Below are 22,680 nucleotides of genomic sequence, written 5' to 3' on the forward strand. Positions count from 1 at the left end.
CCACTGTAGTGAACAAAACAAAGATGCCTCTGCTTGTGGGGCCTGAGCTAGGGGGAGGTGGAGTACAATAAATAATAATTATAATATGTTAATAAATTATGTAGCTTGTTAGAGGGCAGTAACTGCTATAGAAAAAAGCAGAGAAGGTGAAAGGGATCTGGACTGCTGGCATAGGCTTTGGGGTAGGTGACAGTTTTTTTCTTAATCTTTTAAAAAATGTTTATTTACTTTTGAGAGAGAGAGAGAGAGAGAGAGTGAGAGAGAGAGCATGAGTGGGGGAGGGGCAGAGAGAGAGAGGTAGAAATACAGAATCTGAAGCAGGCTCCAGGTTCTGAGCTGTCACCACAGAGCCCCAAGGCAGGAGCTCAAACTCAAAACTGCAAGATCTGAGCCCAAGTCCACCACTTAACCAACTGAGCCACCCAGGCGCCCCAGGGGAGGTGACAGTTTTAAAACAGGGCAATCAGGGGCGCCTGGGTGGCGCAGTCGGTTAAGCGTCCGACTTCAGCCAGGTCACGATCTCGGGGTCCCGGAGTTCGAGCCCCGCGTCAGGCTCTGGGCTGATGGCTCGGAGCCTGGAGCCTGTTTCCGATTCTGTGTCTCCCTCTCTCTCTGCCCCTCCCCCATTCATGCTCTGTCTCTCTCTGTCCCAAAAATAAATAAAAGTTGAAAAAAAAAAACAGGGCAATCAGATTAGGCCCTTTTGAGTAGCTGACATTGAGCAAAGCCTTGAAGAACATCAGGCAGTCAGCAATATAGATATCTCCTCTTGTTAAATCTGGTGTTCATTCAGTTGAGAACAAGAGGAACTTAGTGAGAAGCTTTGAAAGACATGATTCAAAGTCAGAATACCTTGGTTTAAGTTCTAACTTTGTGTGATTCAGGGCAAGTTAGCCTCTGCACTAAATTACATAACCAACACCACACTTTCAAGGAATTCCAGATGCCAGGACATTCCAGAGCTGATCATCCCTGTTTCAGATGAAAACTGAAAGAACAAATTACTTCAGTGATGCATTTGAACCCTATTCGGGGATCACTGTCTAATTGCTAAACTTATCAGGTATGCGTAGTTTATCTGCTCAGCCCCAGAGGCCTTTCATTGCTCCCTTGGTTTCACTACACTGGCTGTAGCATAGTACTTGCTTTGGTGTGGAAGATCAAGAATGACCTCATTAATTATATTGATAAATATATCAATCAGAGGCATTCCAAAAGGCTTTTCATTTGACTGTAGGGATTAGTGTGGCTTGGGCAAGGAAAAGTTGTTGATGAAATTCAGCTGTTCTTCACTAATGTAAAATATCAAGAATCTATGGGCCATGCCTAGAATTACACTTTGCTCAGCAGCTAGGAAAATAATTCTGTGAAATCTTGATTATCCATACCAATAAAAAATAAAAATATCAAAGACTAACATACAGGAAATCTCACCACAGAAAGGGAAAGGTAGCAAAAGAGACACCTTGGCCAAATGGAAGAAGTAATTCTCAAAGGGAGCAGCAGAGCTGATCAGGAAGCCCTAACTGAAGATCAGGCCAATTGACCTGGGAGCAGCTAGAGCAGGGAATGAGGGAAAAGAGAAATTTAGGCAATCTATGAATATTCATTAAGTATAAAGTGGATAATACAGGGATGTCCCCTCTTCTTTTTTAAACAAAGTGTAAATAGGCAGAATATAATTCCTTAGATTCCCTTATTCTACAAATGAAATGCATCTTCTTTGTTAGACCCTGGATAAGCTCTGGAGAGTAGTAGCAAATAACCTAGTCCCTGATTTTCTAGAGGATTACAGTCTAGTCATCAAGACATGACAGTAAACTCACACGACCCAGTGTGGCAAGGCCCCATTATGTACAGGGAACTCTGGGGCCCTGGAAGGCAGCACCTAGCCCGGGGCAGAGGGTGAATGAGACAGGTGGGGAAGATTTATTGGAGCAGCCAAAACTATGCCTTCACACTGTCATTCAACAAAGATAATTCAGCAATCTCTGCATGATAGATAGACATTTGCGCTCAACTCGAGGGATGGATGAAATGCATTCCAACTTTAGAGGATTTGGACTCTGGTAAAGGGAAACACATACAGACAAGTTCACTAGCGTGTCATTAGGTACCGAGGGGGAAGTTATATAAAGAATGCAATAGCAGCACAAGTCTGTTCCACTGTGTTTGGGGTTACTGGTGTGAGGAAATGCCCAGTATCTGGGGAGATGAACAGGTGTGCAGCTTGTGGAGGAGGGGAGTCAGGCCAATGGAGTAGATGAAACACCCTGAACGAAGGTAAGGGAGCAGGCACAGATAAATTGTAGAAATATAAGTAGATCAGTTTGGCTGCATTTGATGGCGTGTGAAGAAGGGGGAGAGGGCTTAAAATAGAGAATAAAAGCAAAGCTTTGTTGGCCCGGAGAAGGCCTTGGTTTATTCTGCGGACCTGTGGATATATATGTAAGGGAGAAACAAGATAAATATTCAGGAGCTAAAGCCAGAAAGCAGAAATCTAGAGTTGGAATCATTCTGGCTTCAGTATGGAGGATAGTTAGGAGTAGGAAGGCATGAGGGTAGCAGGTATCAGTTAGGAGTTTCACATTAGCCTGGGCGCCAAATGAATCAAGACTGTGTTAGTGAGGAAAAAGAGAGAAATACGAGAGGAAAACTAATTTTCAAGACATGATAACTGATTGTATGACAAAGATATTTTGGAGGAAAGGGGCCTGCATGACTCCTTTTCATCCGTTGGTGTGATTGGGTGATTAGCCAAGCTTTTCCACGCGGTATGGATTATTCAGCAGAAGGTAGAGTTTAATAAATTTTACAACCGTTGAAAGTATAAATTGCTTAATAGATTTTACATTCCCTGAGTGGAACTACTACATTTTTAAATTTTTTTTTTCAACGTTTATTTATTTTTTTGGGACAGAGAGAGACAGAGCATGAACGGGGGAGGGGCAGAGAGAGAGGGAGACACAGAATCAGAAACAGGCTCCAGGCTCTGAGCCATCAGCCCAGAGCCCGACGCGGGGCTCGAACTCACGGACCGCGAGATCGTGACCTGGCTGAAGTGGGACGCTTAACCGACTGCGCCACCCAGGCGCCCCTGGAACTACTACATTTTTAATCGTTTTAATCTGTTCTAGTGTAATTTTGTAGAATGTGATGAAATAATGCTTCAACCTAAACTAACCTGATGTATAAAATGTATGTAAAACTTTGGGTTAAAAAAATACTGAAAAATGACCACTGTTCTAACGGTACACATATTAAAACAATATTAGATTTGCAATGCTATAACTTTTATGGTTTTTTGCATTCTCTTTCAAAAGAAAACGAGCACTGGTGTTACTGGAACACAAGCTAAGGTAGCAGTTTTACTTGGGGGAGGGGTTGGGAAAAAGCATAACTGGTTTGCTTCCATGGCATAATTCAACTAATTTCACCAGTAGTGGTAGCTTCTTCTATTATTAGTTTATTCTACAAGAGAGGGCTATCCTTTATTCCTGTATTATAGCTGTTCAAAGACTGAGGTTTAGAGATGGAGTGAATTTATAAGAGCTAACTCTATCGAGAAAGTTTTATGATAGTGTTTCATCAATAATGCTCAGTTGACAAAGTAATTGCTATTTCAGGCCCTTTTGGCCTGAAGAGTTTTTGTTCTGAATCTGTGGTTTAAATGCATAACAAAAGAAAGGAATCTTTAATGGTACTTGCTTTGAAATTAGAATGTGATTACTTTAAAGCACTAAGGATAGTTTTATTGCCTTAAACTATTTTTAACTGCCATTCTTTTTTAATGGTCTCTATAACTGCATGCTGTGAGAAGAAAAGCTAGTACAGAATTCACTTTGGTTGAGAGTTAGGTGAAGACCTGTGGGGAATTGCAGGAAAGATCTTATTTTTTTGACCTAGTGATCATTAGCCCTTTCCATGCCTTCCCTAAAGCTTGACACAGGGGTGTTTCCAGCGCAACATTTTTAGCCTAATTGGACCAACCAGCAGTGTAAGGCCACCAGAACTTTCATTTTATGAAGCTGAGTGATTTTTGAGAAAGGACTGATGGAGTCAGTGTGAACATGCCTCACACATAGATACGTCTTTCTTACATTCCTTGAAACATGTTAGAGTCATAGGAACTCTGTGTCTGACATACAGTGGAGTCGGAGATCTTTGTAATCTGCAAGACTGAAAAGAATAACAGTATCTGTTTTCTGAGAGTGTTGTCATTTCCCAGGAGTCTGTCCTAGAAATAGGTCAAGATGAAGAGACCCTACCCGGCCATACATGCTCTGATATGCCTCTGCAATCATCAGCCTTTGTGCGTTACAACGTTGAGTTAGAATGTCGATCAGCATGTCTTTGTCACAGCCTGGAAAAGAATAATATTTGAAGATTAGTAAAGTTGCTACTTTGTAGTTTGGAAGAACCCATTATCTAAGGATCAAAAACCATTGTGCGAGCATTTTCCCTGATGGTACTTTAAAGCAGTGAGCAATTTTAACTAAAATTGGAAATCACAGAGCAACACTTGATGAAGGCTTGGTTCTTCCTATCTCTCAATTTGGTGCTATTACTACAGACTTTCCTTTAAAAGGATCCAATTAAAAAATACAGAGGAATAAAAAATATGGTCTTTCTTCAGCCATCTCTCCTACCCCACTGAAAAAGGCTTTCTTGACTTTAGGCTGATTGGTGTTTAAAGGAGTACACCTTTCTCATTTAAGAGATCCTTCCTTGTGGAGAAGGAAATTATGAAAGTACAAGGGATGTGTACCCTTGTGAGGGACTGTGTGAACCTCTCATGGTTTGCACGGAATATGGTCTCTCTGTCCTGCAACCGAGGCTGTTTCTGGGCTGTATGAGGCCTCCATTTCCGTATACGCCAATTCATTATACTGATATAACACCCAAATGCACAACTAGTTTAGATAAATTTAGTTCTAATTACAGTCATAGCAGAGTGACCAAGAAGGCCTTAACATTTGCCTCAGCTTGACTAAAATTTAGACAGGTTTCTTTCTGACTATAAGCCCTTGCTTGATCTCCCCTTCTGAGAGCATTTACTTTGGAAAACTTGCAACTGTAATTTCGTTTTCCTTTGAGATATAAATCTTCTGTCAAATCACTTGCCAGTTTACAATCCAGAAACGTCTTTCCCAAAAACTTGGGAGCCATCCCTTTGAAATATAATCATCAAGAAAGATAAGAATCCCTATCTCCCAGTCTCCGTGGGAGGGTTAAGAACCTAACTTTCTTAAGTACTAGTTAGCAAACACAGATGGCCTAATCACATTGACAAACACCCCGGACTCCCAGAGTTCTCCAATACTTTTCAACTGGCTCACTGCCCTCCTACCACTCTGCTTAAAAACTCTTGCCATTTGTTTCAGAGGAACTGAGTTCAGTCTTTCTCCTCTTGGTAAAGTCTTGATTTCTGTTGCAATAGTCTTGAATAAAGTCTTCCTTGCCTGTTTAATTCTGTGTGGTACAACTTTTCTTTGACAAAAGGAGATATTTAATGGAGATGAGGAGAAAAATGAAAGTCTAGACTGTTAAGCAGATCATCTTTTGGGAAATTAAAGCCATTCTGGATGCCCTTAGGTTCTTAGGAAAGCTGAGTCAGATGCTGAAATATCCAGTGAATGAGGGCTAGTGACTAGAATTTACATAGATAACTATGCCCAGTGAAACAAAAGGAAGAGGAGGATGTTTTATGCAGGTGAGAGAAATGATCTGAAGGTGTAAAATGGAAGGAGAGAGGCAAAGAATCAGCTCCAAAAACTGAAATTTATGGTTTGTGAGAGGCAGAGAGCATCATATTCCCCTGGGGTTAGCTGGTTAATGCGTTGGACTCAAAGGATGTTAAGTAGTTCTGTAGGAATCTGTTAACTTCATGATGGGAATTCCGAAGCGAACAAATTTTTAATAATAAATAGAAGATTTTTAAATTATATCTATTGTCATTTTTACTATGATCACACCTATATAATTATTATATTCTTCTGCTTTTTGTTGTTCCATTGAGATTATCTACAACCTACCTCTGACTGAATCTTCATTTTTCAAAGTGCTCATACCAATTCTTGCTCATTTGTTTTTCCAGGATATTTCAGATTAACTTAATATGGACCTCAAAAATGTATTAAACATTTTTAATTAAAATAGCTAAATTTAGGAATCCATGTCGAAAGTTGTGTTTTTGTCACTGTATTTGCTAAGTTATTTCGGTGTTTTTCTTTTCTAAAAGACTTAGTAAAGGTTTGTAGAGTTTTTGAAAATGACAAGAAACTTTATTTTGTTAAAAATATTCATATTTGCGGGGCTCCTGGGTAGTTCAGTTAGTTAAGCGTCTGACTTCATCTCAGGTCATGATCTCCTGGTTCACGAGTTAAAGTCCTATGTCGGGTTCTGTGCTGACAGCTCAGAGCCTGAAACCTCTTTCTGATTCTGTGTCTCCCTCTCTCTGCCCCTTCCCTGCTCACACTGTCTCTTTCTGTCTCTCAAAAATAAGTAAACATTAAAAAAAAATAAAAAAAAGTCATGTTTGCATGACTGTTGACATTTAAAGTTACATCATTTGTATTTTGTTTCTTAACACATAATTGCATAATTAAATAAATGATATTGAATTTGTGTAAACATAACATTGCCTTGTATTCAGAAAAATTATTGAACCCATAATTTTTAGTAACTTTTTAGTTGATTAGCTTAGATTTTGAGATACAAATAATATACTCTGCACATAATAAGAATTTTGATTTCTTCTTTACAGTAAGTTTTTCTTTCTTACCTTATTACATTATGACAAGAATTTCTAGATAATTCTTATTTTCTGGTTTAACAGAAAAGCATGGCATCATGAACCATAGCAGTTTTGTAAGCTTTTACAATATACAGTTGATTCTTGTTATTTGTGGTAGTTTTCTACACAGGTGTCATGAACACTGAATTAACAGATACTGAACTATTTCTCTGAGGGGAAGTATACAGTTGTGTTTCTACAACCTCTGGTCACAACATTTTTGTCAACAGAAATGCCATTTACGTTACATATATTTGTTAGCCAATGTCCTGGTAAAACATGCCTGTCTCATCAGCATTGAAAGCCTTCATTTCCTCATGTATAAAATTTATATTTTTTGTATAAAATTTTTCTGTATAAAATTTAAGAGGTATTTTTAAAGAATATCTTAAGGAGGTATTCTTCTACAGCCTACATATCTACAGAACTTGTTCAGCTGAAAGTTTAACAGTTTTATGCTCTATCACCTTTTGAAACATGCAAGCCATCTAGCACTTTCAGAAGAAAGCTGATAGTTACACTTTTTTATACTATTATTAGCTTGTCAACTCATGAACTCACAAATTTAACTGCTTTTCCACAGCTTCATAACATAGAACAGATGTTACTTTAGCATTTTTCTGGACAGCTTCATGCATTGATCAGTGAATTTTATCTTTTTTTCGGAATGTACTATATTAGTGATTTATTCACATTGATCTCATGGCCAACAGCATTAGAACTCATGTCTGAATGAGGCTTATCCGATGCACATGTTTCCTCCATAATATTTCTTCTTGTGCTTGGGAACACTCACCAGCACTCCAGCACAACATTTGTTGGGGGCATTTTAAAGAATACAATCACCAACCAAAAGCATAAAGATGCAAAAAATGTAGCATTAAATAGACTACAAAAAGAATATTTGTTAACAGTATGAGAGCTGTGGCAAGGAGGCAAAGCATCATTTTGTCTAATCTTAGCTGGTAGTAGGTACTCTGGTGACTCAAAGTTTTCATGCCTCTGCACATGTCTGTTAATGACCATGAAAACACTACAAATATTGATTTTGGTGTTATAAGTAAATTTTAGCCAGTAGGCAAATGGGCAAATGTGGAATCTATGAATAATGAACATTGACTATATGGACAAATAGGTAAAAGTGTCCTACCAGGCAAGAAAATACTTATTACTAAAATTTCAAATTATATCTAAATAACACTGAGTGGCCTACACAGATAGATTATAAGTAATGAGATAGAGGAAGATATACTATGCTAACATAATGAAAAAAAAGCTGGAGTAACTATATTATTTTTAACACAAAAGACTTCAGAAGAAGGAAAATTATTAGGGATAAAGAGGGCCATTCCATAATGATAAAGGGGCCAATTCTCCAAGATGATATTATAAATCTTAATGTGTGTGAGCCTGGTAAAAAAGCATCAAAATACATGAGGCAAAAACTGATAGAATTGCTAGGAGAAACAGATGAATCCACTATTTTATCTGGAGTTTAATGCCTCTTTATCATAAATGGATAGATTCAGCAGGCAGAAAACTTGTAAGAACATGGTTGAAATGAACAACATCATCAATCAAGTCGATATAACTGATATCTATAGAATACTTCATCCAACTGCATCCAAGGAAAGCAACGGATTATTTATTCTTCTATAACTCATATGTAACACTAAGACTACATAAAATATACCTTAACTGGTTTAAAATAATAGAAACTATGCAAAATATTCTTTCAGACCACACTGGAATTAAACTAGAAATAAGTAACAGAAAGATAGCTGGACAACTCTAAAATTCATGGAGATTAAACAACACACTTGTAAATAACACATGGGTCAAAGTAGACTCAAGAAAATTTAAAAAATTCAAACCAAATGAAAATGAAAATATAAGCTATTAAAATTTGTGGTATGTAGCAAATGAAATGATTAGAGGAAATTTTGTAGCATTGAATAAATATGTGGGAAATTAAGAAAGACCTAAAATCACTAACCTAAATTTCCACCTTAAGAAATCAGAAAAAAAGAACAAATTAAATCTAAAGTGGGCAGAAGCAAAGAAACAATGAAAATTAAAGTAGAAATCAATTTAACTGAAAACAGAAAATTAATAGAGAAAAGCATTTAAACTGAAAGCTCATTCTTTGAAAAAAATCAATAAATTTGGTAAGCTGCTAGCCAGGTTAACTAAGAAAAAAAAGAGAAAAGATATAATTACTAATATCAGAAATGAAAGAAGATATGTTATTACAGATGTGAAAAGAATAGTAAAGGAATACTAAGAACAACTCTGTGCCCTCAAATTTGATACTGTAGATGAAATAGACAATTTCTTCAAAGACATAGTCTACCTAAACTCACACAAAGAAAAATAGACAATATGTATAGGCCTATGGCTTTTATTTATTTATTTTTTTATTATAATTTTTTTTTCAACGTTTATTTATTTTTGGGACAGAAAGAGACAGAGCATGAACGGGGGAGGGGCAGAGAGAGAGGGAGACACAGAATCGGAAACAGGCTCCAGGCTCTGAGCCATCAGCCCAGAGCCCGACGCGGGGCTCAAACTCAGGGACCGCGAGATCGTGACCTGGCTGAAGTCGGATGCTTAACCGACTGCGCCACCCAGGCGCCCCGGCCTATGTCTTTTAAAGAAATTAAATAAATATTAAATAACTTGTCAAAACAGCACCTGGCCCTGATGGGTTCACTGGTGAACTCTACCAAATTTTTTTTAAATTTTATTTTAGAAAGAGAGCATCAGTAGGGAAGAGGAGCAGAAGGAGAGAGAGATTGAGAGAGAGAGAGAGAGAGAGAGAGAGAGAGAGAGAGAAAGAGAAAGAGAGAGAGGGAGAGAAAGAGAATCTTAAGCAGGCTCCATGTTCAGAATAGAGCCCAATGAGAGACTCAATCCCATGACCCTGGGATCATGACCTGAGCTGAAATCAAAGCTGTATGCTCAACCAGCTGAACCACCCAGGTGCCCCTCTACCAAACTTTTAAAGAATAAAATTATATGATTTTTTTTACAATCTCTTCCAAAAGATAGTAGTAGAGGAAATACTTCCTAAATCATTCTATGAGGTCAGCATTACCCTAATACCAAAACTAGAGAAAATATTACAAGAAATGAAAACTACAGACCTGTATCTGTCATGAACACAGAAGTAAAATTTCCTTAAAAAACTGGTAAATTGAATTCAATGTTGTAAAAAAGAATTGTGTATTATGACCAAGTGGTGTTTATTTCAGGTATTCAGGTCTTATCTCAGTATTTGAAAATCAATTGTATAATAAAATAGAGAAAAAAAATTGTTGACTGTATCAACAGATGAAGAAAAAGCATTTGAAAAAAATCCAACACGTATTCAAGATGAAAATTCTGAGTAAAACCTATAGGGAACATTATACTTAATGGGGACTAAGACTGAACAAGGCAAATAGCATGGACTGTTTCAAAAAGATTAATTTTGACTTGTATGCAGCTTTGTCAAAATTCAGGCATGTAGTTTAAAAATAGTTCAGGTTGTCCAGTACCTCACAGGGATGATTTGGAAATTATATTTGTTAACTGAGACGAAATAAACACAGTTGTTCTAAGATTACATGGATAACAAAGATAGTTTCGACTGGTAAGGAACTGGATACTGAACTGCACTATTAAGGAATGTTAACTGAGAGTTATTCCTTTTTAGTATGATTGGTGAATTTTTATACAACTTAAGACAATTAAAAATTTTTTTAAGTTTATTTTTGAAAGAGAGAGACAGAGTATGAGTGGGGGAGAAGCAGAGAAAGAGAGATAAAGAGGGAGAGAGAGAGAGACAGAATTCGAAGCAGGCTCCAGGCTCTGAGCTGTCAGCACAGAACCTGACATGGCACTTGAACCCATGAGCCATGGGACCATGACCTGAGCCAAAGTTGGATGCATAATCAACTGAGCCACGCTGGTGCCCCACAACTTAAGACAATTTTTGTTAAAACTGCTCATTTTCATTTGCTTTTGGGTATTTTTTTTTCTTTCTTGTTTTTCTAAATAAAGCACAGTAGCCAGGTCAAAAATCAGCAAGTGAGACTACATTAAACTCGAAAGCTTCTGAAGAGCAGAAGAAACAATTAACAGAATGAAAAAACAAAACAAAAAAAAAAAAAAACAACTACAAGAAAGGGAGAAAAGATTTGAAAATCATATACTTGATAAGGGATTACTGTGTTGTGTACTTGAAAGTGTCTAAGAGAGTTAATATTAAATGTTCTCACAATCACAACAAACAACACAGTATTCTTAACTGTAATAACAATGCTGTATATTAGATTCCCAGAATTTATTCCTCTTATAATTGAAAGCTTGACCAGTAACTCCCCATTTCCCCGCCCCTCAGCCCCTGGCTGTTTTTATGAGTTCCGCTGTTTTAAATTCTGCATATAAGTTATATCATACAGTATTTGTCTTTCTGATTCATTTGCTTAACATAATGCCCTCAGGATTTATCCATGTTTTCTCAAATAGCAAGATTTTCTTCTTTTTATGGCTGAATAATATTCCACTGTGTGTGTGTGTGTGTGTGTGTGTGTGTGTGTGTGTGTAGAGAGAGAGTGAGAGAGAATGAGAATCCCATTTTCTTTATCCATTCATCTGTTGATGGACACTTGAGTGGCTTTCATGTTTTGGCTATTATGAAAATACTACAGTGAATATGGGGGTGCAGATATCTTTATGAGAGAGTTACTTCATTTCCTTTAGATAAACACCCAGAAGTAGGATTCCTAGGTCATATGGAAGTTCTGTGTTTACTTTTTTGAGGAACCTCCATACTGCTTTCCATTGTGGCTATACCAGTTTACATTCCTACCAGTGGAAATTCCTTTTTCTCCACATTACTTGTCTTTTTGGTAGTAGTCATCCTAACAGGTGTGAAGTGATATTTCATCATAGTTTTTATTTGCATTTACCTGATGATTAGTGATGTTGAGCACCTTTTCGTGTACTTATGGGCTATTTATATGTCTTCTTTGGAAAAGTGTTTATTCAGGTTCTTTGCCCATTTTTAATAGAATTATTTGTTTTTTGCTATTGAGTTGTATGAGATTCTTCTGTAATTGATATTAATCCCTTGTCAAGTATATGATTTGCAAATCTTTTCTCCCTTTCTGTAGTTTGCTTTTCCATGCTGTTGTTTCTTTTGCTCTTCAGAAGCTTCTAGTTTCTGGCTGCTGTGTTTTATTTAGAAAAACAAGAAAGCAAAAAAAAATACTCTAAAGCAAATGAAAATGAGAAGTATTAACAAAAATTGTCTTAAGTTGTGGGGCACCATAGTGGCTCAATCGGTGAAGCGTCCAACTTTGGCTCAGGTCATGATCTCATGGTTCAGAGTCATCAGGATGGATAGATGTTTAAAGCATTTTGATCTGTGTTCTTGCTCTGGCATGCCAGAGTGGACAGTATGCAATCAAAACCGAAACCTCCTGAAATTCTTCAGTCTAAAACACTGACAAGCAAAAAATTACAATGGTCAAAATGAATCCATATTCTGACCCTCCAGTTGCTATGACAGGAAAATTGAAATTGGAGCAAAGAAAAATTTTTTCAGTGAATAGATTGATCTATAGTCTTAAAGCAAAAATTACTTTCCTGTAGACCAAGTTAATCTATAACTTTTTGTTAACTTGTCTCTGTATTTTTTCTATGATGAGTGATATTTTAAAAGGCATGAAAGCTTGCAAACTCCTAAAGTCAACTTTAGAGAGCATATTTAAAGTCCTTTATTGTTTTCCTCTGAGATTCTGCTAGTGAATAAAACACAAAAATGAGCATGCATGCATGTGTTCCTGTGCATGTACACACATACACACACACACACACACACACACACACACACACACACACTATAGTTCTCTTAAAGGCGACCTTATGTTTAAAGTTAAGAGCTTAATTTCTTATGAAAGGCTTTGCATGTTCTGTGCAAACATTTCGATATTTATCTTCATGCTCACCAGAAGTCTTAAAACAGGTTTTAGTTAAGGAAAATATATGGATGTTTAACAGCTCCATTTCGTTTCTTTTTTTTTTAAGTTTTTAAAATATTTTTATTTATTTTTGAGACAGAGAGAGACAGAGCACGAATGGGGGAGGGGCAGAGAGAGAAGGAGACACAGAATCGGAAGCAGGCTCCAGGCTCTGAGCCATCAGCCCAGAGCCCGACGTGGGGCTCGAACTCACCCACCGCGAGATCCTGACCTGAACTGAAGGCGGACGCTTAACCGACTGAGCCACCCAGGCGCCCCTCCATTTCGTTTCTTAAAAATTAAATCTTAAAAAAGAACTCAACAGTTTTCCTCCCTTATCTTTACATTCCTTTTCTAAACTCTAGATTCAATTCATTGAATATCCAATTAAGAATCCGCATGCCAAACTCTATGCTCTGGGAACTCTCTTAAGTCAGTAGTGACACAAAAGGACAAGCACAATGAAAATGAGATTGGGGGGTGACTGGGTGGCTCTGTCCCTTAAGCATCTGACTTTGGCTCAGGTCATGATCTCACAGTTCATGGGTTGGACCCCTGCCTTGGGCTTTATGCTGACAGTTTAGAGACTGGAGCCTGCTTTGAATTCTGTCTCCCTCTCTCTCTGCCCCTCCTCTGCTCATCCCTCTCTCTCTTTCTCTGTGATAATTAAACATTAAAAAATTAAAAAAAAAAAAGAAAGAAAATGAGATCAGTGACATAGGAATGCAGGAGAGGGTGCCCCAGAGGTTGGCATGGTTTGTTGGGTCTGGAGTCCCCAAAGAACAATTCAAAGAGGAGGAACTATTTGAAGAGGATCTTGAATAGAATTTGGATACAAAATAACAGGAGAAGAAAAAAGCATTACAGGCAGGGGATTATTGGACTAGTTTATAGAGATGTGGAAAAGCAGATCCAATTTGGGGAATAGCAGAAAGTCTGATTTAGCTGGAAATGGAAGTAGAAAAAAAAAAGGCTAGAAAACAAACAAAAGCAAAGAGAGATGTTTTCCCCAAGATTAAGGTTTTTTGGTTTGGGGTTTCATTTAGTAGTTAGTGGTGAGACATTTAAGGATTTAAGATAACAACATGTGAGGATCAGATTTGCAATTGAGAGCACAAGTTAATTTCTCCATTATTGTCCTTTTCTATTATTTTTCTTCTTATTCTAGTTCATTGCCCAGCTTTTTTTTTAATCCACATTTGCCTTCCTTTAGACATCAGCTATTTACACCCATATGATAATATTAAAGGAAGGTTAAGTGAAAAAATTACAGTAAAAGATGATAGAAATGATCTGGCTTACCAAATCCTTGGAGTGCTCCCTCTAGCATTTGGGCATCCATTATGGGGTTGAAATTGGGAGCTGGGAAGATGGTTCCTTGCACCTGGTGGGAAGGGTGAATGAGAAAGAGATTGCAGTGTTTTACCAGAAAGATTTCAACAGTTCTTTTTGCAGATAAATGGAAATAAAAATACATTCCATATATTTAAATTACTCTAAGACATACACATAAATCTATTAGACAGATGTGTTAATTGTGTATTAATTGCATGGAGCAAATTTGGTTGTTGTTTTTTAATCCACTGGCCTTATTGTATTGACATCTATTATTCATCTAGGAAATTGAGATACTAGAACCAATAGTAGAAAATGTGAAAGCCAAATAAATATAAATCTTTGTAATAAACAGTAAACATTTTCTCAGGAGTTGATGGCTGTTTTAGAGAAACTGAAGAGAGAACTCTATTGGGGGGGATTCATGACACTCATATGAAATAGAAGTGGCACTTGCCACCATAGCTTTTTTATGCATCAGGGACCTTAAAATCATGTTAGAGAAAACAGAAATATTTGAATTTGGATTATGGGATTCATAAAAATCTAGGTGATATAGATAGGGCAGAGATTTTTTAGCTGAAACTTGCAGCTGCAGAGGAAAACATAAAAACCTGACTGACATTCCATTTAAATTCTCTCTCTTGCTAATAATAAAATGGCAGAACATTTGTGTTGGGCTTTGAATACACATAGTCTATTATTTCAGACAGAGCCAGCCAGGACTAGGCACTGTAACATCATACTCAGCACAAAAGAATTGTCAATCAAAATTTATTAAGAATGGGAACTCCGCCCCTCCCCTCCGTTTGTTGTCAGTGTGGCCAGAAACATTGGGAGAAAAAGCCTTCCCCTAGCAAATGGGTCTACTAGGCCTTGAGAACTCAAGCATTCACCAAGCTCTTCTGCAAGAATAATATCTTAGATGAAGATGAAGTTTTCTAGTGCCCATTTTCTAACAGTAGAAAATTAATTAATGAGAAGACTGCACCATCATTTCTAGTCCAAGAAATATACATATACAAATACCAAAATATTTATGAAAAGATTTTGGGGGGTTAAGAGCATTGTTCATTTGAATTAAAACTAAAATTTAAATTCTGTTTGGATTTCATTTGACTAATATTAATGATCATGAGGCTGTCTATTTGAAGGAGACTGGGAATCAATTGTGCTATGGCCATATTTTCATAAGTACAGCCACGTTAGTAAGACATTCTTCTTAATTACATATATGGCAGATGTACATAATTAAAATGAAAATAATGGTATGCATCTTACATTGCTAAAATGCATGCAGTTTGCTTCTGATATTCAAGTTTAGTGGAAATGATCCAGAGACTAATTTCTCTTGAGCCAATCCTCAATTCTGGGAACTATTTATTAGGAGACAATATGAATGTTACCTCCTTTAAACACTAACCTGTTCCATTGGTCTCTATTAAGAAGCTAGACTTTGATTCTTCTTTTACTTATTAAATGCAGTTTAAATAGTAGATTCTAATGTAAATTCCTAGGTTGAGTTCTCCTCACCTGAAGCATTTTTTTTTTTTTGAATCTTGTTATCCTAGAAAAATGAAAGCTTAAACTTTTGAGAGAACAGCCATCTATTGATGTGAAAATTGTTTTCTGCTATTTGTCATTGCCTTTTTTGTCCACGTAGTTCTTTCTCAGTTTTTTTCCCCCATTGGGAAAATAAAGTGTTTTTTTTTTGAGGCATGGAAAAGAGATACTTTATTTCCCCTATTTTAGGAGTTGGAAGATTTGTTTGGATAAGTCTTGTGTGGACAATACCATTTTTTTTTTTTTGCCTTGGAGACCTTAATTTTGCTGTCTATTATTAGCTAACGGGCTGTTTTAAACTGTAAACGACAAAATGTATTTGAAAACAATAAGACATATTCTTAAACGTGGTAAATTAATGTAGGCAATTTTAAGCACAGAGTATGCAAATTTTCACTACAAAACATCTCATTACTGGCTAGACTAGGATCTTTCAGAATTTCTATTGGAGTGCTATAAAATAAGTGCTATAAAATAAAAGCATATACCTTTATAGGGAAGAAAAAAAACTCTAAAATTTATAGGTAAAGGAAGTTGTAAATGTTTATAATGACTTATCAGACACAATCTGTAGGTGAAAGAGGTATTTTTTCTTGTGTTAATCCTTGTACAGATTAATAGTGCAACATACTTTTACAATATAATGTAAAAATTACTTCTTTTTTCTTTATAGTTCTCATATTGTTTGCCATTTAAACTCATTATTTTCTTGTCAGCTGGCATTGTTAATATGCTAAAACTCTTCTGGAAAAAAATTCAACACGAAGTAAAGAAAAATTGTAAAAGCTTAGTAATTCACAAAGCACAATTTTTCTAGTATGTATTTGTCATTTATGCCCATTTATATATCATAGCAGAACATTTTTTTATTTATTTTTAAAGTTTATTTATTTTGAGAGAGAGTGCATAGTAGAACATTTTATTTATTTATCTATTTATTTATCTATTTATTTATTTATTTATTTACTATTTTAAAAATTTATTTACTTATTTTGAGAGAGAGAGAATGCATGGTGTGGAGGGGGCAGAGAGAGAGAGATGACAGAGAGAGAAGCCAAAACAGACTCAGCACGGAGCCTGATGCATGACTCAAACCCATGAGCTGTGAGATCATGACGTGAGTTAAAATCAAAAGTAGGACACTCAACTGACTGAACCACCCAGGCAACTCCATTATATTTCTTTTTATGCCAATTATTATGTTTTAATTAAGCTAAAGTGAGCAATATTATTGCATATAAGGCACACACTTAATGTTCCTTTTACTTATTTTGTCATTGTATACTAGTTTTGTCATTTATTTATTTATTTATTCATTTATTTATTTATTTATTTAGAGAGTGAGAGTGAGGAAGGGACAGAAAGAGAGGGAGAGACTGAGAGTCCCAAGCAGGCTCCACACTGTCAGTGGGGAACCTGATGCAGGGCTCGAACTCATGAACTGTGAGATCATGACCTGAACTGAAATGAAGAGTTGGAGTCTTAACTGACTGAGACACCCAAGTGCCCCCTGATTTTGTCTTTTAATGATAGTATTTTTCCAGTTTTATTAAGCTGTAATTGATATATAACATTGTGTAAATTTAAGCTGTATAACATGATGTTTTGATGTATGTATATAATGCAAAATGATTGCCACAGTAAGGCTGATTAACACATTTATCACCTCACAGTTTCATTTTCATTCTGATAGGAACATTTAAGAGCTACTCTTAACAACTTTCAAGTATATGATATAATATTGTTAACTAAAATCACCACGCTCTATGTTAGATCCCCAGACTTTTTCTCCTTATAGAAACTGGAAGCTTGTACTCTTTGACCAACATCTCCCAATTCCACACTCTCCACCCCCTGACACACACCCCTGTTAGCCCCTGGCAATCACCAATCTTTTAATGATCATTTGAACTAAACTGACCGGTTAAGTCTATTGAAACAGTCAATTATAAATTTTTAATTTTCTTCCCTGAATTAAATAATTTGAAACAAAAAAGATTGATTAATGGTTTGGGGCCATAAAACTTTTTCAAATGACTATGATATAACTATAGGTAGATACTCATCTATTTTAAGGTAATTTGATCTTTCCTTTGGATATTTTCCCCAAAATTTGTGCTCAACCATATTCTATACATTCCTTAATACACAATATCAGTCTCTCTGATGAAATTTATGCTGACCATTTCTTTTACTAACTCCCTAGCATTTACTGCATTTTTATTTAAAATCTGTACTTTATGTTTTCCTATTTGCTATCTATTCTTAAAATGGGGAATTTCACTGTGTCGTATAGGGTACACATCGTTTTATAACATATTGCCCTAAGTATTTATTCTTTGTCTTCATTTCTTATCCTTCTAATTATATTTTATGTCCCTTGACCACAGAAGGCATATTAATTCTATGTCATGATTTTCTATGTAGTGAGACCTTTTTTTAAAATATTCTTGGGGCGCCTGGGTGGCTCAGTCGGTTGGGCGTCCGACTTCAGCTCAGGTCACGATCTCGTGGTCCGTGAGTTCGAGCCCCACATCAGGCTCTGGGCTGATGGCTCAGAGCCTGGAGCCTGCTTCTGATTCTGTGTCTCCCTCTCTCTGCCCCTCCCCCGTTCATGCTCTGTCTCTCTCTGTCTCAAAACTAAATGTTAAAAAAAAAAAAGAAAAAAGAAAATATTCTCATCTACTGGTGATGTTACTTAAGTTAAATGATTTCTTAAAAAATAAAATATTTGGCTGAATGACCTGGCTTTATACACAATTAATATAATAAAACTTTTTTTATTTTTTTACAAATACAGACCATACATGAATTAAGCAGATTCTTTTAGTCATTATATTTATCATATTTATTGTTTTGTATTAGGAAAATTGAACAGAGACAAATAAAGGAGACAGACAAATAAGAATTACCCTGGAGAAGAGGTGTAGGAGAGGGAGGTGTTCCTAGTTTGCTAGGGCCAAAAATTTTCCAACCACATGTATGAGCAAGTAAGTGATCTGGGAAGAGGGAGCACAGTAAGTCTTGAAAACTGATTCATGTGAGAAACAGGATAGAGGCGAGGAGTGGCAAAGGCAGGATTACTAAGGGACATCTAAAGACTTTTTTGGGGGGAGGGGATCAAATCTTTTTTATAATTTAAATATTTATTGATTTTTGAGAGAGAGAGAGAGAGGGAGAGAATGAGCACAGGAGAGGCGGGGTGGGGGGCGGGGAGACACAAAATCTGAAGCAGGCACCAAGCTGCTGTCAGCACAGAGCCCGATGTGGGGCTGGAACTCATGAACTGTGAGATCATGACCTGAGTGAAGTCAGAGGCTTAACCAACTGAGCCACCCACGTGCCTGTCAAACTATTTTATTGAGCAGCTTTGAGGGAAGGTCAAAGGGGAGGAGCAGAAGGTGACCCTACGTCCTCTGTGAGGCCAGAATCTTCCTAGCTTCACAGTCACTGAAAAGGGACATTTAAAGATTTTTATTTTTAAATGTTTTTTTTAATGTTTATTTTTGAGAGAGGGCGCGCGCGTGCACACACACACACACACACACACACACACGAGCGGGGGAGGGGCATAAAGATTTTTAAACATGAGAGTAAAGGATGACACACAAAAAAGTGAGGTAGGTAGCAGAGGTAGGTAATTTAGAAACCCAGTTGAGATATAACGCACTCCTGAACAGAGACAAACAGCGTGTTCTTAATACAGATTGCTTGCTTAGCTGAATGTGATTTAACTTACTAATTGTTGAGATGTATTTTAACTGAATGCAGTAATAGTATTTAGTCTTTTGGAAGGGTCAGAGGCTGTTGTTTGGGGTGTTTTGAGCATATATACCTCTTAAAGCGATGTTCTATTTTATACTCGTGTTAGAGCAAATTGGGAATTTCAAAAAATCGGACACTTTCAGATGTGACATGAAAAATAATGTGCATACGGTAAAATTATCTTATTTATCTTGCTTTGAAAATTGACAGATTTAGAAATAGTATCACTTGTCTAAGGCAAAATAAATTCTAATGCCTGTCATTTCCATTTAAATTCTTACCACAAGGTAATCAAAATATAATCTTTGCTTCTAGTCATTTGTGAATTTAGGTTTTGACAGAGGAATACAAAATACTCCCTTTTTAAAAAACAGAATAAACTGCCTCATAAACTCACTAAGCAGAAGAGCATGAGTAATTTGTAGATTTAAAGTTAGCTCTAGAATCTCCTCTGAGTAAATAATGAATAGATTTCTTTAACTGACAGAAAAATTTTTGAATTATTTCCTGGAACTGAATAAAAACTGAGAAAAAACACATATATTTTGCTCATGAGGTTGATAACATTATTTGCATCATCTCAGATCAATGGGCACATCAATAAGTACATCATATTTCACTTATTCACAGCTACCCCAAGGGCCAGGGTCCGTAAAACCATATCCCTCCAAAGTCAGCACTCATAAGGTACCTACAGTTTAATCCTTTTTCTCATGTGCCTTTTGAGTTATATTGAGAATATGAATGCCTTAAGACTTTTAGGCTGAAATATTAGCCATGCATGTTGACGATTTCATGGACTGGATGCTTGTTAGAATATAGGTTTCAGTGAATAGTTCAGCATCATCAAAATACCTTGGTTTTGGTGTAGTGGAGATGACTATATCTCCAGTTAATTTAGTGTTGAAAAAATTTTTTATAAATATTTCAAATTTATTTTTGAGAGAGAGAGACAGACAGAGAGTGAGCTGGAAAGGGTAGAGAGAGAGGGAGATACAGAATCCAAAGCAGGCTCCAGACTCGGAGCTGTCAGCACAGAGCCTGATGCGGGTCTCAGACTCACAAACTGTGAGATCATGACCTGAGCTAAAGTCTGATACTTAACCAATGGAGCCACCCAGGCACCCCATTATTTTAGGAATTTTAGAACTCTAAGAGAAAATCTACAGAAATCTTGGGATTCCCTTTCCATAGCACTTCCCTTGAACCAGACATTTATTCATCTTTGGGGCATTGGTCCTTGGATCTCCATTGGCTCAGACCCAAATGCATTAAACTCTCCTGAAGGTATTCAGCCACCTAATCTCAGACTTCTATCTGACAAGAATTTTCTGATGGGGTTTCAGTGGCTTTAAACACAACACTGAAAGGTGGGTTGACAAGCATTGTTCCCCTCTCTCGCCCTTCCACAACTATTGTGCCCTTCAGTCCAGTCCTGTCAGCCCTATCCTTACAACATTTTTCATATGATTCTCCTTTTTAAAATTTCTGTCGCTACTGCTTTAGTACAAGACTTTACCACTTTCTTTTGGTTTTATTTCAATATGCTGCTAAGTAGGTCCAATTTGCCTTCACTGCCAAGGATGATCCTTCTAAAAAGATCAAACACATCATTTGTCTGTCCATTACTAAAAATTCTTTTTTTTAAAGTTTATTTATTAATTTTGAGAGAGAGAGAGAGAGAGAGAGAGAGAGAGAGAGAGAGAGAGAGAAATACCCAAGCAGAGCCTGACACAGGGCTTGAACCCACAAACTGTGAGATCATGACCTGAGCGAAAACCAAGTGCCAGATGCTGAAACGACTAAGCCACCAAGGCGCCCCTCCATACCTAAGATTCTTAATACTCAAAGCAATGCTTCTCAATATTTGTTTTCTACTGTGGTACACAGAATGTATGATTTTCACATAGAAGAAACATCCCTGGGAACATCTAGGGTTATGAACACATACCAGGATGCTGGCCTTATTGACATTTTATTTTTGCCTGCTCAACAGAGTATATTGTACTGTTGAGTGAAAATCTCATATTAGAGAGCAAAACATGAATTGTAAGTAATGGAAATTGTAAGCAAAGGATCCATACTTTGGATTATTAGCATTAATGGCAGTATTTATTATTTTCAGTGCATGGTGCAACTCATTCCTATGACTGAGAATAGATGACTTGTGAGGTTTAGTTTAGATGTTCTAACAGAGTGAACAGTGTTCTTCATGACCTCGTCCTTTACTGTCTTTGTGGGTTTATGTCTTATTTTCTCTCTCCTGAACCTCTCAACTCCCATACCATGGCGTATAGCCACACACTCCAGCCAAAAGAGACAGCTATATCTTATTTGTTCTGTTCCATAAATTGGTAATATTCCTCTTCTCCTTGAAACACACACATTCATCTCTGATTCATCTTATGATTTTTGTAAACATCTATTCAAGATTTAACTTTTAGGCTTTAGCTCCAGTGTCACCTCTCACAGGGAACCCTTCCTGATGCTTCCAGTAGAACTGTCTGCTCTTTCCCTGGTGTCTACAATTTTCCTAGGCCAGAATTGTAGTATATCCTGTTAGAGCACCAGTGATGTATCAGCCAAACATATTCATTTCTAACTGTACCAAGTTTCTAAGAATAATAAATCTTCCGTTTTGTTGAGAATGAACCTTAATGTGAGTAGTTGTGCAAATTTGGAGATTGAACTGTTCTTATGAATAAAGGAAGAATATTTGGATTTCCAGGAAACAATTTGGGAAGAGATGTGATAAATAACAAGAATGGATAGTGAGGTAGAATTACTTTCTGTGATTTCTCCCTGCTAGTCACAATTTTTTCATTAATATTTGTTAAAAGGTAGTGTACATGGAATTTTTTTTTTTCAGACTGGGGAAAAGGAGGAGTTATCTGGGTGAGTCTGGGAAAAAAAATAATGTGTTGCTGTGTAGGCTCATATGGAGAAAAGATGTTGACAACATAAGATGTTACAAATTTAAAGTCTAGGGAAGGCTTCAGACTTTACATTACATAATCAGAGTATTTAAGGCAGTCTCATGTGTACACCCTCCACACAGACTCTGGCTTATGTGTCCTCCTGGTCCTTCAAGACTTGAACTCCCCAAAGACATAGATTGTGTGGTGTTATTTTATTAGAGGTATACGCTGTATATGATTTGACAGCATTGCTGATTTAGCCTTTGCAGAGTTTTCAATAGATTGTCAGAATTTT

General features: G+C 36.7%; 1 protein-coding gene across 1 annotated transcript in view; it reads right to left on the bottom strand.

Moving 5' to 3' along the window:
• Positions 1-22,680, bottom strand: part of ANXA10 (annexin A10) — a 98,463-nt gene that overhangs the window by 47,495 nt on the left and 28,288 nt on the right. Inside the window, exons 2-3 of the mRNA XM_011281585.4 lie at positions 14,107-14,188; positions 4,269-4,363 (exon numbers count right to left, since the gene is read on the bottom strand). Of these exons, the coding sequence (XP_011279887.2) occupies positions 4,269-4,363; positions 14,107-14,188 (177 nt within the window). The remainder of the gene's footprint in view (positions 1-4,268; positions 4,364-14,106; positions 14,189-22,680) is intronic.

The sequence above is a fragment of the Felis catus genome, chromosome B1 (genome assembly GCF_018350175.1).
Source record: "Felis catus isolate Fca126 chromosome B1, F.catus_Fca126_mat1.0, whole genome shotgun sequence".
Taxonomy (NCBI): Eukaryota; Metazoa; Chordata; class Mammalia; order Carnivora; family Felidae; genus Felis; species Felis catus.